Source organism: Microcaecilia unicolor, chromosome 1 (assembly GCF_901765095.1).
Source record: "Microcaecilia unicolor chromosome 1, aMicUni1.1, whole genome shotgun sequence".
In the NCBI taxonomy this organism is placed as follows: domain Eukaryota; kingdom Metazoa; phylum Chordata; class Amphibia; order Gymnophiona; family Siphonopidae; genus Microcaecilia; species Microcaecilia unicolor.
Genome location: NC_044031.1, coordinates 236,153,065 through 236,168,283, shown reverse-complemented (window position 1 = coordinate 236,168,283; position 15,219 = coordinate 236,153,065). Strand labels below are relative to the sequence as shown.

Sequence of the window (15,219 nt, the reverse complement as noted above, 5' to 3'; positions counted from 1 at the left end):
GGGTCGATGCTCCTTGGGCCACCACACGTTGTTGTAGGCCGGTGGTACCAAGTGGAGGGGTGGATTTGGGGCTTGCGTCAATGGGGTGTCCTCCATTGCAGCAGCTGGATTCATCAGGCTCTGGGTCCCCGGAGCAGCGTTGCAGTGCCTTGCCTCAGCGGGAGGTTGGAACAGTGGCCATTGTGGATTCTGCAAGGCGGGAGGCGCATGTGCCAGGCAGCTGAGGTGGTAGTGGGTCCTCTCGGGGGGGGGGGGGGGGGGGGCGCTCTTGATCAGGGCCTGCCCTTTTCTCTGAAGTTTGTTCTCCTACTACTACTACTACTATTTAGCATTTCTATAGCACTACAAGGCATACGCAGCGCTGCACAAACATAGAACAAAGACAGTCCCTGCTCAAAGAGCTTACAATCTAATAGACAAAAAATAAATAAAGTAAGCAAATCAAATCAATTAATGTGGACGGGAAGGAAGAGAGAAGGGTAGGTGGAGGCGAGTGGTTACAAGTGGTTACGAGTCAAAAGCAATGTTAAAGAGGTGGGCTTTCAGTCTAGATTTAAAGGTGGCCAAGGATGGGGCAAGACGTAGGGGCTCAGGAAGTTTATTCCAGGCGTAGGGTGCAGCGAGACAGAAGGCGCGAAGTCTGGAGTTGGCAGTAGTGGAGAAGGGAACAGATAAGAAGGATTTATCCATGGAGCGGAGTGCACGGGAAGGGGTGTAGGGAAGGACGAGTGTGGAGAGATACTGGGGAGCAGCAGAGTGAGTACATTTATAGGTTAGTAGAAGAAGTTTGAACAGGGTGCGAAAACGGATAGGGAGCCAGTGAAGGGTCTTGAGGAGAGGGGTAGTATGAGTAAAGCGACCCTGGCGGAAGATGAGACGGGCAGCAGAGTTTTGAACCGACTGGAGAGGGGAGAGGTGACTAAGTGGGAGGCCAGCCTGTCTGTTGAAGCAAGGGTCTTCTCAGGCAGGCTCTGTTGCTCTGGTGTGTGCCGGGAGTGTCCCCTCTGGCTCCTAAGAGATCTTGGAAGGAACTTGCGGATGATCCCGTGGAAACAGTTTCTCTTCAGTTGCAGGTCCAGTCTCTGTTAGGAGAAGCCCTCACTGATACGGAACCTTTGGAAGAGGGTGAGTTCCCTCTGGGGGAGGGGGATGACTCTCGGGTGCTGCGTCTGTTTCACAGGGGAGGAGTTTGCCTCCCTGATCTCAGGCACCAGAGAAACATGGCACATGTCGGTTAATAATGCAAGATTGATGTACAACATTGATTTATGCTGTGCAATAAAAGGACTTGTCCTGCTTTTGAAGGCTCCTGATGCTTTTGTTTGCTTCTTGTACTTTGTTTTGTGCTTTGGACCCTCTCTGTGCTGTTTTATAGAGAACTAATTAAGGTTAGGCAGAGTTCTTTTGTATCCAGAGCAGATATTGTCAGTATATATGGGAGTATGCCTAAGTATTTTCTTTGATACAACTGGATCACTACGTGCCCGCAGAGGCAGGTTTCTGAGAAAATCAGCTCCATTGGAAGACTTATTTTGTAAAATCTGTGAGTAGCAGAGGGATGATGGTTAAGCTGAATAAAATCTTTTCACTGGGCGCCACATATGTCGAGAAATTGTAGAATGAGTGGACAGTAGAGCAATGAAAGGATATTTAAGAGAATTTACGCTAAAATGCAATTCCCACGAATCACCTAGATCACAGTTTCCCAAACTGTGGATCAGTACTCTAAATAGGGGCCATAATACCTGCTTTTGGGATTACGACGGGTGCATGCCTCATAGGAGTATATACTAAGTATTTAGGTCAGTGCTTACCAATTTTGCAACCCCAAATCACGCAACCATTGAAAGCATGCAACCCCTGAGTGGTGCAGGACAATATCGTGTAGGTGCTTTCTGACAACAGGATAAATTTCACACAATCTTTCCAACCTCCTCGAGCATTAATGTTAAGCTACATAAACATTGAAGCTTTATCTAGTAGTTCTGAGTTTTGAGAGAGCTACAGTATCCTGGTGTCATGAGACAATGTCATGCACTTGTGTGACTGAACCTTCTTTCCATGGAAAACATCAGTCACCAGTAAGCAACTTTGTTACACTGGGTGGATGAGAACACAGGATTTCTTATTTAGTTCCCATCCACACTTCCTCTATCTAACCACAGAGTTTTGCAGTTGTCTAAATAGTTACTAATATTCTAGATAGTTTGATTTTGATAGTACACTATCTTATTGACCCAGACTGCCTCTGGGGGGTTGTAACAATTAAAATTTAACAGTCCTGGATCATCATGGGTGCACATAATATTAGGTTTGTGTATATAATTGTTAGGGCCCCATTTTATGGTTCACAGTATGTTTAGTTGAGCTGAAAGATTCAGTCTTAAAAAAAAAAAAAAGTTTTGAGGTGGAGCTCTCATTATACCAGAACTATACTCCCAGTATGGTATATGGATCATATGAACTTTTTTCTGGCAGTCATACTAAAACTTATTCAGGTGTTGGTTTTAAATAGCTCAATATATTTTTTTACTTGTTTAGCCACCTAAAATGAACTACCATACCTTGCCAGGAAATTTGGTGAGTTACTTAAATATGTAGGCAGATAATTTCTTCCATGGTTAATGTATATCTTATTACAGCTCTAAAAACGAGGTTGGCACTTTTAAAAGGTTTATGGAAAAAAATGTTCTCTGTCCTTAGTGTTTTCTGGTGTCTGAGTTATTATTACTAATTTACTACTTGTATTTCTGCTTGACAGATTTATTGATTACTTCCTGATTGTGTTTTGTGTAATAGCTGTATTAATCAGATGACCATGTTCTTAAGCATGAATGGCCTAAAGTAAACTCCTTTGCTGCTGTTCTTTTAGCATCAGAAAAAAACAGAAAATGAAGATGATTTGGAAATTAAGAAGCAGTTGTCTAATTTTGATTTACGTCCTTCAAGTAATGAAGACAAATCTGACTCGGATGCGACAGTTCGTAAGTCTTTTTAAAATGTGAATTTTACGCACCTCTCATTACAAATAAAACCTTACTGTAGTCTTTTTACTTTAGTTATAGCTGTTTTTTAAAATAGTTTTGCAGTTCATGCTTCTCTGAAGGTCCAGCCATTTTCTTTCCATCTACTTCATAATTTCTTTTGGAGTTAATCCTCAATTCTTTTTTTTCTTTCTAAAATTTAGCACTTCTTGTTGCCGTGATCCAGAGCATTAACCTGTCACTGGTCAGCATGGAACTCCCTTTTTATTCTTTCCAACCCAACAGAAGTTAGAAAGAATTATTCAAAAGAAGTTAAACAATGTCTGGTGCAAAATAACTTCCCAAAAATTAAACAGAATAGGATGAGTCTTGGCATGGGGAGAAACCAGTGAAAAGAGAGACATCCAAGTTTGCACAGCCTATTCCCCCCCAAACTACTCTTCTGCGCTCCATATTACAAATGCACTCTTTCTCTACAAATAATTCCCTATCTGTGATTTGCAGCATTTCTGTTAGCATTCTGGTGTGTAATTTATTTTCCTTCTTAATTTCAGTGGGAGCATGACCTAGTAGTTACAGCAATGGGATTAGAGCCAAGGAAATTGGGGTTGCAATAGCACTGCTGTTTTTTGTGATCTTGGGCAAGCCTCTTAATTCTCTACTGCCTCGGGTACTAGTTTGGTTTGTGAGCTCTCCATGGATAGAAAAATACCTACTGTTCCTGAATGTAACTTGACTTGAATTACTGGAAAAATGTGAGCTAGATCCCCAAATCCCTTTCCTTTAATTGTACTATGGAAACCGACTGAATCGTACAGTTTTCTTATTGTCTCCTAAGTATATGCTGAAGTAGTCTGTTGCTGTTGGCAGGGCAAGAATAAGGCATTGGCCTATTAGGCACTTGCCTAGGGTGCAGTGTTCAAGAATACCCTGTAAGATGTGCTTAGTATTCAAAGTTTGGGATTGGCAACTGTCTCTGGCCTTCTGGATTAATGCTTGGAAGCTAGAAGGACAGCTGATGTGTTTGTACATATATATGAGTTTTAAAACGCTTACCTGCAACAGGAGATCCAAGATGGCATCGTAGTAACTGATTGTACCTACAGCTCCTTGGACCTTGTGCTGATTCACCGTATTGTTGCATCTCCCTGCCTGTCTGAGTATGGGCAAGAGGAGAGGAAAGGTGCAGGAGTTTCCCTTGACTCCCGCTACAGCCCCAGCCCTGAAGCAAGCAACTCTCGACAGATTTAAGGCTGCAGTGGGACCCGTACAAGCTTCCTTTCCCTCTGTCAGTACCGGCTTGTTGGCTTGGGCAGCAGCACTGACGGGGCTTCTCTAAGCCCTGTTGAATGGGTGGCACCCCTGCAACCAAGAAGTAGTTGGCTCTGGATAGTTCTGCCTCCCTGTTCTCTCCTGTGTAAAGATCTGGGTGAACAGGGAGGGCACGCTTTCACAGCACCTGGAAGCTTGGACTCTGGCCAAGAGTTATTGCAAAATTCTGCTCAAATTTTGCCACTACAAACTGTGAGTACTCTTTCCAAGGTTACCAGCTTGCCTACTCCTTTATCTTTGCAGGTTTTTGTTAAACCAGCTGTTATGAATTGGAGTCGCTGTGGGACCTTGCATTTGATATGCACTCCTCTTTACAAACCTTGACTTTGAAAAATACTAAGGATATTAAGGTTTTATCTGAGGCTTCTCTTCTCCAGGTGCTGACATCTGCCCAGCAGTCCTCTAAATTGGATTCCTTAGAGACTGAAATTCAAACCCTGGAATCTTTGGGTTCAGCCTCAGTTAAAGATAAGAATTTTACTCATCTTTGATTGGAATACCTAGAAAATCAAATTAGGAGACATAACTTGAGACTGCTCAATTTCCCAAGGTCTCCTCTTAATTGCTCCAGTAGATATGGTTAAGAAATACTTAACTGAGGTTCTGGGGATGTCTGGTGATTCATTGCCCAGTATACTGGTCTTGGGGAGATCTGTTGGTGAAGCCCCTTGAGGTCAAGACGGGGATAATATGAATCTTACATCCTTTTTTGAATCCTCATTGGAAGTAATTACACAGAGAACTACTATAGTGGTATCCTTTGCTTTGGAGCTGGATTGCAATGCAGTTCTGAAACTTTCCTTTAGACATTTGGACACAGTTCTTGGGTTCAAAAGTTTGAGCATTTCCTGATTTTTCAAAAGAGACACAGATAAGGCGTAAGGCTTCCTGGCCTTTCAGCCGAGGATACTGGCTCGGCGCCAGTTTTGTGCTTAAGTTTCCTTGTTTATGCTTTGTGATATTTCAGGGTAAACAATTTCAGTTTTTTGAACCCAAGCAACTAGAAGAGTTTCTTGTTGAGGAAATAAATGCCATTGTATAGTCTCATAAGCACGCTGTAGGGGCAGACTGGGGAGGGCTTTATGGGTAAATGACAGTCTTGGGATTTACTTCTATAATTTTACTTTGTTAATTTAATTTCTATCTCTTGGATATTTTTGAATTTATTGTGGATGAATGTGTATTATTTTTTTCCTGTATTAAACATTTTCTTTAATTGATGCTTTTTTCTTAATTTCTTGTTTATCTTAATTGTTGGGATATATTGTAAAATTAGTGTGTGTGTGTGTGTGTGTGTATATATATATATACACACACACACACACACACACATACACACCTCTTACCTGTAGTGCATAGCAATGCCATCGGGCCATCAAGCTAGCTAAAATGGAATATTTTAAGAACAGTATCTGCTAATGTGATAGATTTTTTGTTGCATATATATAATAGTTTAGTAACAATTGTTGCATTCTGCTCATTTGAACCATTTCTCTTTTGTTAAGATGTTGAAAGCTTACTACGGCCCGAGTCGCAAAGCAAGTCACAGTCCACACCTACCCCAGTAGATGAAGAGGAGGAGGAAGTTATGATTGCTCATTCCCATCCAGAAGAAAGTTATAATGAATATTTGCCCAGAGGGTGTGAAAACAAATGCCATTCACATCTGCATGACACGCTTGGCCAGTCAGATGACCTCATTCACCACCATCATGACTATCATCATATTCTGCACCATCATCATCACCAGAACCACCACCCCCATAGCCATACCCAGCGTTACTCACGAGAAGAGTTGAAGGAGGCTGGCATTGCCACTTTAGCCTGGATGGTGATTGTGGGCGATGGATTGCACAACTTGAGTGATGGATTGGCAATAGGTAAGTGCTATAGCAATCCTGGAACTATAATTGTTTGTGTCAGACAGCTTTTACTTTAGGTGGTAAATTCCAGTTTTACAAATTGCTTTATAAACTATATGCAGTGTCAGAGGTGGAAATAAGGTAGCTCCGATACCTGCCATAATGCAGATGGGTGATTTACTTAACAATGGCCCCATGCTAATTAAAATTTCATTGATAAGACATAAAGGAAGGTTTATGTTGACCAAACTTTTGTTGTAGTTTACAGTGAAAGCTATGCAGAGATATTATCATACAGCAAAGACTGGCATTTTTAGAAACTAGGTAAGGCAAGAACATAGATGAACCTTAACGAATATTAATTCTAGAAAGTAGAGAAACATACTACCTTTGAAGACAAGTAGAATGGCAAGTCTTCACATCTGGGTGACTTCATCCAGTAGTGCTTGTGCAGGGAAAAATCTTCTCCAGTTTTAGTACAATTTCTAGAAGCTTTGAAATGGTGCTATCAGCATGTGCATAGCCTCTCTCATCTTGTCGTTGCACAAGGCCACCTCAGTTTGTTTTGCTGTAGAACTGGTAAGACAACATCTAAATTACTACGATATTCCATGTTTTTGTCTGTCTTAGTGTTTTTGGCTGTTTTATTTGTGTGTGTTTTTCTCCTTTTGCCTTTTTTTTTTTTTTAACTCAACATTGAATGATGTGATTTTTGTTGTGGCTATTTTATTGATGCATGACCCAGAAACAAGCCCCCAGAAGCTGTAAGAAAATACAGGCTGTGTGGCAAGATCATATTTGGTGCAGGTACTCACACTTGGTGCTTGCAGTCCCTCCCTAGGACCCGATCAGAAATCAGTATCATCTGGGTTTTTTTTGTTTTGTTTTGTTTTTAGTTTTTTCTTTTCCAAATGATGAAGAGTGGGGAGGCTTCATGGCCATAAAGATCATCCAAGTCAGATCCAGCATCATCTGCTTTGGTCACAGTGGTCAAGGAGCTGCACTTGAACATGTATACCTTGGAGGAAAGGAGAAACAGGGGTGATATGATACAGATGTTCAAATATTTGAAAGGTATTAATCTGCAAACAAACCTTTTTCAGAGACGGGAAGGTTGTAAAACTAGAGGACATGAATTGATTGAGGTTGAAAGGGGGCAGACTCAGGAGTAATGTTAGGAAGTATTTTTTTCAAGGAAAGGGTGTTAGATACGTGGAATGCCCTCCCGCGGGAGGTGGTGGAAATGAAAATGGTAATGGAATTCAAACATGCAAGGGATAAACACAAAGGAATCCTGTTTAGAAGGAATAGATCTACAGAATCTTAACAGAGATTGGGTGGCAATGCCGGTAATTGGGAAGCAAAATCAGTTCTGGGCAGACTTCTACAGTCTATGCCCTGATCATAACTGAATAGATATGGATGGACTGGAGTGTAAATTTTACAAGAACAGTGCTGGGCAGTCTTCTGCGATTTGTACCCTGAGAATGGCAAGGACAAATCAAACTGGTATACATATAAAGTATCACATACCATGTAAAATGAGTTTATCTTGTTGGGCAGACTGGATGGACCCTTCAGGTCTTTATTTGCTGTCATTTACTATGTTACTATTAATTTCACCATTAAGAGAACAAAGATCTTACAAGAGCTAAAGAAAAAGCATATTCACATTGCATGTCTTCAGGAAACCCACCTAAATGATGAAGCATAGCTGGATGGAAACAGTACGTTATTTGTCTGGTACTACCCATAGTGTAGGGGTGGCACGCTTGATCAGTAAATCAATACCATATCAGATTCATAAGGTGCTGGTGGGACGGGAGGGTAGATATATGTTGGCCCATTTGACTGGTCAGAGCTCAGAGCTGGTCATTTTGAATGTCTATGCCCCTAATGTTTTCATTATATCCTTCTTTCAGACACTTATGAAAGTTGTGGCGCCATATCTACATTTGCCTCTTCTAGTTCTGGGGGATTTTAATATTGCAATGAATCCTTCTGTAGATAAGGGTGTAAGGAGCCATGTTGACTTTGGACCCAGTTGGGGCCTTCGATATTTTTGTAAAGTCCTAGATTTGGTGGATCCCTGGCGGATTTTTCATCCTTTAAACAAAGATTTTACCCATATTGCTAGGGTACATTCGATCGTGTCTCACATTAATATATTTGTGACATCCCATTTCCACAGGCAAATATAGACCTCCCTACACTTTCTGATCATTCCCTTATCCAAGTTGATCTGCAGGGTGTACTGGATGAGCAGGGCCCCAGACTTTGGCATTTTCCATCATATTTGTACTGGGATTCTTCTTTAGATCTTATCTTGTTCAGAAGTGGCAACATTATTTGGCGAATAATGAGCACCATGCTGTATTATTTTGGGAAACAGCATAGGCTGTTTTGAGAGGGGAAACCATTGCCTGTGTGACTGCTAGGAGACGGAAATGGTCCAAGGACTTGTATTTGGAACTTCAGGTTGACCAATGTAAGAGAGAGTAAATAAGATGTCCTTCCACGATGGCCAAATACAATTTACAAGCAGCTGGGTGGCCCTCGGTTCTCTAGTTCATGACCAGATCGTTAAGTCCCTTGTGTATTATAAGCATAAGCTATGTCGACATGGGAATTGGGCTGAGAGGTTGCTAGCTCACTTAGTCCATCCCTGGGAGGGTCCCCGGTTTTGTAAAGGTATAGGTCATCAGGATAAACCTGAGTCTAATAAGGACCATGTGATACATTTATTTTCCCAATATTTTACTTGATTATCAGAAATCTTCTGTCCCACTTGCAATGGTTCAGTCCTATATCTCTACCCTGGCTTTGCCTAGGATTGACCCACAGGTAGGTCATTTGCATGAGCCGATTTCAGCAGATCCTTCAGGCCACAAAGCAGTCCCAGTTGGCAAAGATTCCAGGCCCTGATGGCCTGAGTACTGAATTTTATAAGCTTCTTCAGGATCATGTTTCGTTACCACTGGAAGCATATCTTGGTCGAGTTTGTGCTACCGCTGCTTTACTGGCTCAAGCAAATCGTTTAATAATAGTGGTGGTGCCTAAGCCTGGTCGTGACTCCATTCAGCTGGACTCGTATAGACCTATTTCTTTGCTTAATTTGAGGTGAAGCTGGTAGCTAAAATCTTAGTGACTCGGGTGTCTGGCGTGCTGCCAGATATCCATCAGGATCAGGTGGTCTTTGTATAATCCTTACAAGTGGTTTGGAATGTCCGTAAGGTTATGGCGGCTATGGGATATTGTGCTACTAAAAATGTTCCTGCTCTCTTAACCTAGATGCCCAAAAGACTGTGTAAACTGGGACTATTTATTTTATTGGATAAATGAATTTGGGGGTCCCTTTTTGGACATAAAACTTTTGTACACTAATCCTTTGTGGGCAGTGCTGGTCAATGGGGGACACTGATTATTTCCCTTTGGTCTGGGGTACCCGTCAGGGGTGCCCTCTGTTGCTTTTCTCTTTGTGTTAACTTTGAAGCCCCTATTGATTGCACTGCATGCAGACTAAGAGGTCAGTGGTCTTACTATTGGGAGGGAAGTTGTAAAGTGTGTGGCATTTGTGGATGACGTGCTGTGTGTTCTTACACATCCAGCCCGATCACTGAGGAGGCTTTTTCATCTGGTACACCCTCATGGCGTTTTGTCTGGATTGTGTCTCAATCTTAGTAAATCTGAGGCCATGGCCCTGGGAGAGTATCAATATGCTGATTGAGGTGGCCAATTTCCTTTGAAGGTGCAGCATAAAATGAATTGGGAGTTTATTTCACCAGTAAGGTGACATAGGCCTATTGGGAAAACTATACTGTATTGCTCAAAAAGACTTTGGATGTTTTTGCTTTATGGGCACCATTGCCACTGTCCCTCATGGGCCGACTAGCCTTGTATAAAATGGTGTTATTCCCGCAATGGCTCTGTCTTACAGACATTTCCTGTGTACCTTACTAACTGGGATGTGGCTCTCTTTCATAAGAGTCTTAACAAATTTCTCTGGCATAATAAAAGGCCCAGAGTCTCTTTATCTCAACTCTCTCTCCCTTTTGAGAAGGGGGTGGGGGTTAAAACTGCCTGATTTGATATGTTATAATGTGGCTTGCATTGTGTGACATCTAGTGGACTGGATAAAAGGAACAGCTCACTTAACCCCTACTGAACTGGAGCAACAATTGCTTGCGCCAACATATCTATTATATTATCTTCATACTTCACACCCTGCGCGACTGGTGATTACTGCAGCACACCCTATTCTAAAAACTATGTTCCAAGTTTGTAAATGGATTTGTAAGCGGCTGAAACTTCCCACCATGTTGCTCCTCTCTGGGGTAATAGACTTGGATCCTGACAGGACCAAGTTATATTTAAAACGTTGGTCACATCATGGATTAACTTATGTTCACGACCTGGTGACAGATGCAGGATCTATTAAGCCCTTTGAACAGCTTTAGGAGGGGGAGGGGTCTGCAACCTGGAGGCTGGCTCTCTTAACAATCAGTTGTGCCACTATGTTCATGAGCTTGGATTCTTTTACCTTGAATGAAGATGATGTAGACTTACTTTCTGAAACTTTGCTCTTATCCCGATCTTCTAAAGCAAGTTTATTCCTTTATCCTGCTTTTGATTATGACGCTTTGGCTAGTGTTTGGAACAGAACTTTATCGATGGAAGAATGAGTAACGAGTGACCAGCTGCGGTTGCTTATGAAACACGAAGCGACTTACACGCTCATCAGCTTTCCAAGAACAACAATATAAGTTTTTGCTCCATTTATGCATTTCCTGTCATCGGGCCTTTTGGCTCGAATTGCGGCAATGGCAGAATGCCCGCATTGTAGAGCTGAGCCGGCTACAATAGTGCATATGTTCTGGACCTGCCCCTTAATGAGACCTTCCTAGATGCGAACTTCAAACTGCCCAAAACACTGCAGCCAGACTTACATTTGGTAAAACTAAATACGAAAGTGCTAAGCCCCTAAGAGAAAATTTGCATTGGCTTCCTCTTAAAGAACGTATAGCTTTCAAAATATGCACTCTGGTGCATAAAATAATTCACGGTGATGCCCCTACCTACATGTTAGACCTTATTGACCTACCACCCAGGAATGCTAAAAGATCAGCACGCACATTCCTAAATCTTCACTTCCCCAGCTGTAAAGGTCTAAAATATAGAGTAATACATGCGTCCAGCTTTTCATACCTGAGTTCACAATTGTGGAATTCTCTACCACTTGACCTGAAAATAATTCACAACCTAATCAACTTCCGCAAAGCACTGAAGACACATCTCTTTAACATGACATAACATAATGACTCATAATTAGAACCGTAATTCTCCATCAATTACTTAACAATCAGATTATTTTCTCCCTATATCGTATCGTCTATTTTTATTATATAATCCATTTCCAATATATGATACCAAATGTTTGTTTTCCCCTTGTTTACCTGATTGTTCATTATATCTGTGTTCTATATATATTGCCAATTGTATCTGTACTCTGAAATGGCATAAGTCATGACGGAAAATTGTAAGCCACATTGAGCCTGCAAATAGGTGGGAAAATGTGGGATACAAATGCAACAAATAAATTCCCACCTTTCAGCAATATTGGGTAGATGCCTGCCTCTCCGAGCGGACATTCAACTGTTCTCGAACTTTGTTTCCTTGGGTCTGAGATTAGGGCCTAATCTTCTGCTGCATAAGGCGTTCTTTCTGGCTAAAAAATAAATAACTTGATGTGTTGGAGACAGGCTGCAACCCCATCAGTTACTGCTTGGAGGAATTAACTTTTCAATTTAATGAAGGTGGAGAGACTGGATGCTAGTCAGCGGTCTCCAAGAGCCTGGAAATCTTGTCAACAAATTTGATGCCCAGTGTGGGATCGTTTTCCACACCGTGCTCTTAGCTGTCTGTTGAATCTATAACTTGAAGTATTGACTTTGGGGAAGGGAGGAAGATGTTAAGGTTATGTTTTGTTACTATTTGTGGATGAGATTGATATGAAGAAACATGATGTGTGGTCTTATCTCATGCAGTGAATGTATGAGGGGTGGGAAGAGGGTGATGGGGGGGATGAAACTTGAAAAAAAGTACCATGCTCTAAATAGATGTTATTGTTCTTGACATTGTGTGCTTCTAATAAAGATACATATAAAAAAATATATACCATCATGAAAGCCCAGACCACATGTATTCCAAGTATTAACAAAGGTGGAAAGAAGAGAAAACGACAGCCAGCTTGGCTAAAAGGTGAAGTGAAAGAGGCTATTAGAGCCAAATTAACATCTTTCAAAGAATGGAAAAAGATCCAAATGAAGAACATAGGAACAACATAAGCTAGATACAAAGCATTGATAAAGAAGTCTAAAAGAGATCATGAAGAAAAACTTGCCGTGGAGACAAAAACTCATACTAACACCTTTTTCAAGTACATCACAAGAAGAAAGCCTGTGAGGGAATCTGTGGGACTGTTTGTTCATGAAGAAGCAAAAGAGGTACTCGGGGAAAACAAGGCCATAGCTGAGTGAATTTATTTATTTATTTGTTTCTTTTATATCCTACATTATCCCAATAGATCAGGTTCAGTGTGGCTAGCTACTTATTGTAATTAACAGTACAAAAAGTAATTCCGAGTAGTATTCATTAAGTAGTAATGCAAAGGACTAAAATATAAAACATACACATCCAGCTTCTATATAAGCACACAAATATGGAATGCACTTCCAAACGTCATGAAAACAATGCACGACCTAACAAACTTCAGGAAATCGTTAAAAACCAACCTGTTCACAAAGGCATACCAGAATGATCCAACCTAAGTACCTGAACCCTGCATCACAATCGAAACTCCTACCAGAACTGGACAAAACTTATTCTCTCTCCTTGAATACTTAATATACTCTCTCATCTGTGATCATTAACACTTGACCACTCAGTATTTCTCTTACCGGAATTGGCAATCGCCATCACGGTACTATGTAAGCCACATTGAGCCTGCAAATAGGTGGGAAAATGTGGGATACAAATGCAATAAATAAATAAATAATAAAGTAAACTAGGATTAAGTATTGTAATATGGAAACGAATGCTAGATGCAAAAAGCTAACAATTTATATTCATCTGTGTATAACAACAATTAGAACTCTGTTTTCGTCTTTATGGAAGAATATGAAAGAGATCTACCTGTACCAGAAATGGTTTTCAAGGGTGGAGATGCAGAGGAACTGGAAAATCCTGGTGAGCCTGCAATACGAAATGAGCCAAATCGACAAGTTAGTGATAAATCACATGGACCCAAATGGCATACACCCCAGGGTACTGAAAGAACTCAAATGTGAAATTGCTGATCTGCTGTTAGTGATCTGTAACCTGTTGTTAAAATTGTCAGTAGTAGCTGAAGATTGGAGTGTGACCAATTTAACACCGATTTTTATTTTTTTAAAGGTTTCTGGGGTGATTCAGGAAATTACAGACTGTTAAGCCTGACTTCAGTATCTGCAAAATAGTGGAAACTATTATAAAGAATAAAATTATGGAACATATAGACAAGCATGGTTTGAGTCAGCGTGGGTTCAGCCAGGGGAAGTCTTGCCTCACCAATTTGCTTAATTTCTTTGAAGGCGTAAATAAATATGTGGATAAAGGTGAACTGGTTGATGTAGTGTATCTAGATTTTCAGAAAATGTTTGACAAAGTTCCTCATGAGAGACTCCTGAGAAAATTAAAAAGTCATTGGATAGGAGTAGTGCTTTTTTTTGTGCCGGTACGTGCTGGTACGGTGTACCAGCACCTTTTTTGTAGGTCCGGTAGTGTGCTGTAGCCTGTTCGCAAGAGCCGGTTGCTCTTGAGGGCGAGCCGGCTCTCCTCCCTCCCCCGAGCTAGCCTACAGGGTCTCTCCTTCAGTGGCGTACTCCATGCCGCCAGACAACCCTCTTCTCCTGCCACCTGACCCAGCCTTTAAAAAAAATCTACGATGCCTCGCGTCTCATGGTAAAATAAGAAAAATCGCCTTATTGGCCGGCCTTCCCTCACTGTCTCCGAGTCCCGCCCTCTGATGTAACAAAGAAACATAGAAATGTATAGGCATATAAAGACCATATGGCCTAGCCAGTCTGCCCATCCATGCCATCTTCTCTCCCTATTATTCCCTTAGAGATCCTATGTACTTCCCACCATATAGAAAAAAGAATGGAATCCAATTAAAGCATAACTTAAATGACCTCATAGCTAGAGTGAGCTTTGATGGCAGCTTCAGAGGTTGGGAAGTAAGACCATTGCTGGGCAGTCTGGATCCCATAAATGGCAAAAAAAAAAAAAAAATAAAGATCAAAGCTGAAGTGGGCTTTGGCAACTCGTAATTGGGACCGTTGCCAGGCAGACTTCTACAGTCTGTGCCCCAAAATTGGCAGGGAGAGGCAGGCTAAGTATACCAGTGTTAAATCATGAAGAAGTGGAACCTGTGCAGAATGCCAGATTCAACTCTGCTAACATTTACTATGTTACATTCAATTATTAGAATCACTTCTGATGGAACTGTAAATATGTCCAGGCAGTCCTTCAGAATCTGCTTGAGGTTTAATTTCCAACTCATTTCCACCAGCCCCTTCTTTCTGTTCCAGGCTCCCCCCCTCCCGATAAATATGGCCTGTTGCCACCAAAACGTATCAGTTGTGTTCCTTCTCTTTTTCTGTTGAAGGCAACCAGTAGCTAGAGAGACCCATAGGTGAGGGTTTTACAGTCCTGTTTGTCCTCAGAGAAAAAGTTAGTTACTTGAAGGTATTGCTGAGGACAGCAATACTTACATTTTCAAACTCCCCAACACCTCCCAGGGAGTTGTATTTCATTAGTATAATAGACTGAGAATGTACCGTGCAACAGAGACAGCCTGGAACAGACACTCATGCATGGGGAGCCTACCCAAAAACTTCTAGATAAAGTTGCAGGGGTGCTATTTCCTCTGTGGGACTCTGTGACATCACTGATTTAAGTCCTGCTGTCCTTGGAGAACACATGCTACAAGTAAGTAACTTCAT

General features: G+C 41.4%; 1 protein-coding gene across 1 annotated transcript in view; it reads left to right on the top strand.

Moving 5' to 3' along the window:
• SLC39A6 (solute carrier family 39 member 6) overlaps positions 1–15,219 on the top strand; it is a 79,472-nt gene that overhangs the window by 43,872 nt on the left and 20,381 nt on the right. Inside the window, exons 5-6 of the mRNA XM_030204870.1 lie at positions 2,873–2,984; positions 5,822–6,196. Coding sequence (XP_030060730.1) covers positions 2,873–2,984; positions 5,822–6,196 — 487 coding nt within the window. The remainder of the gene's footprint in view (positions 1–2,872; positions 2,985–5,821; positions 6,197–15,219) is intronic.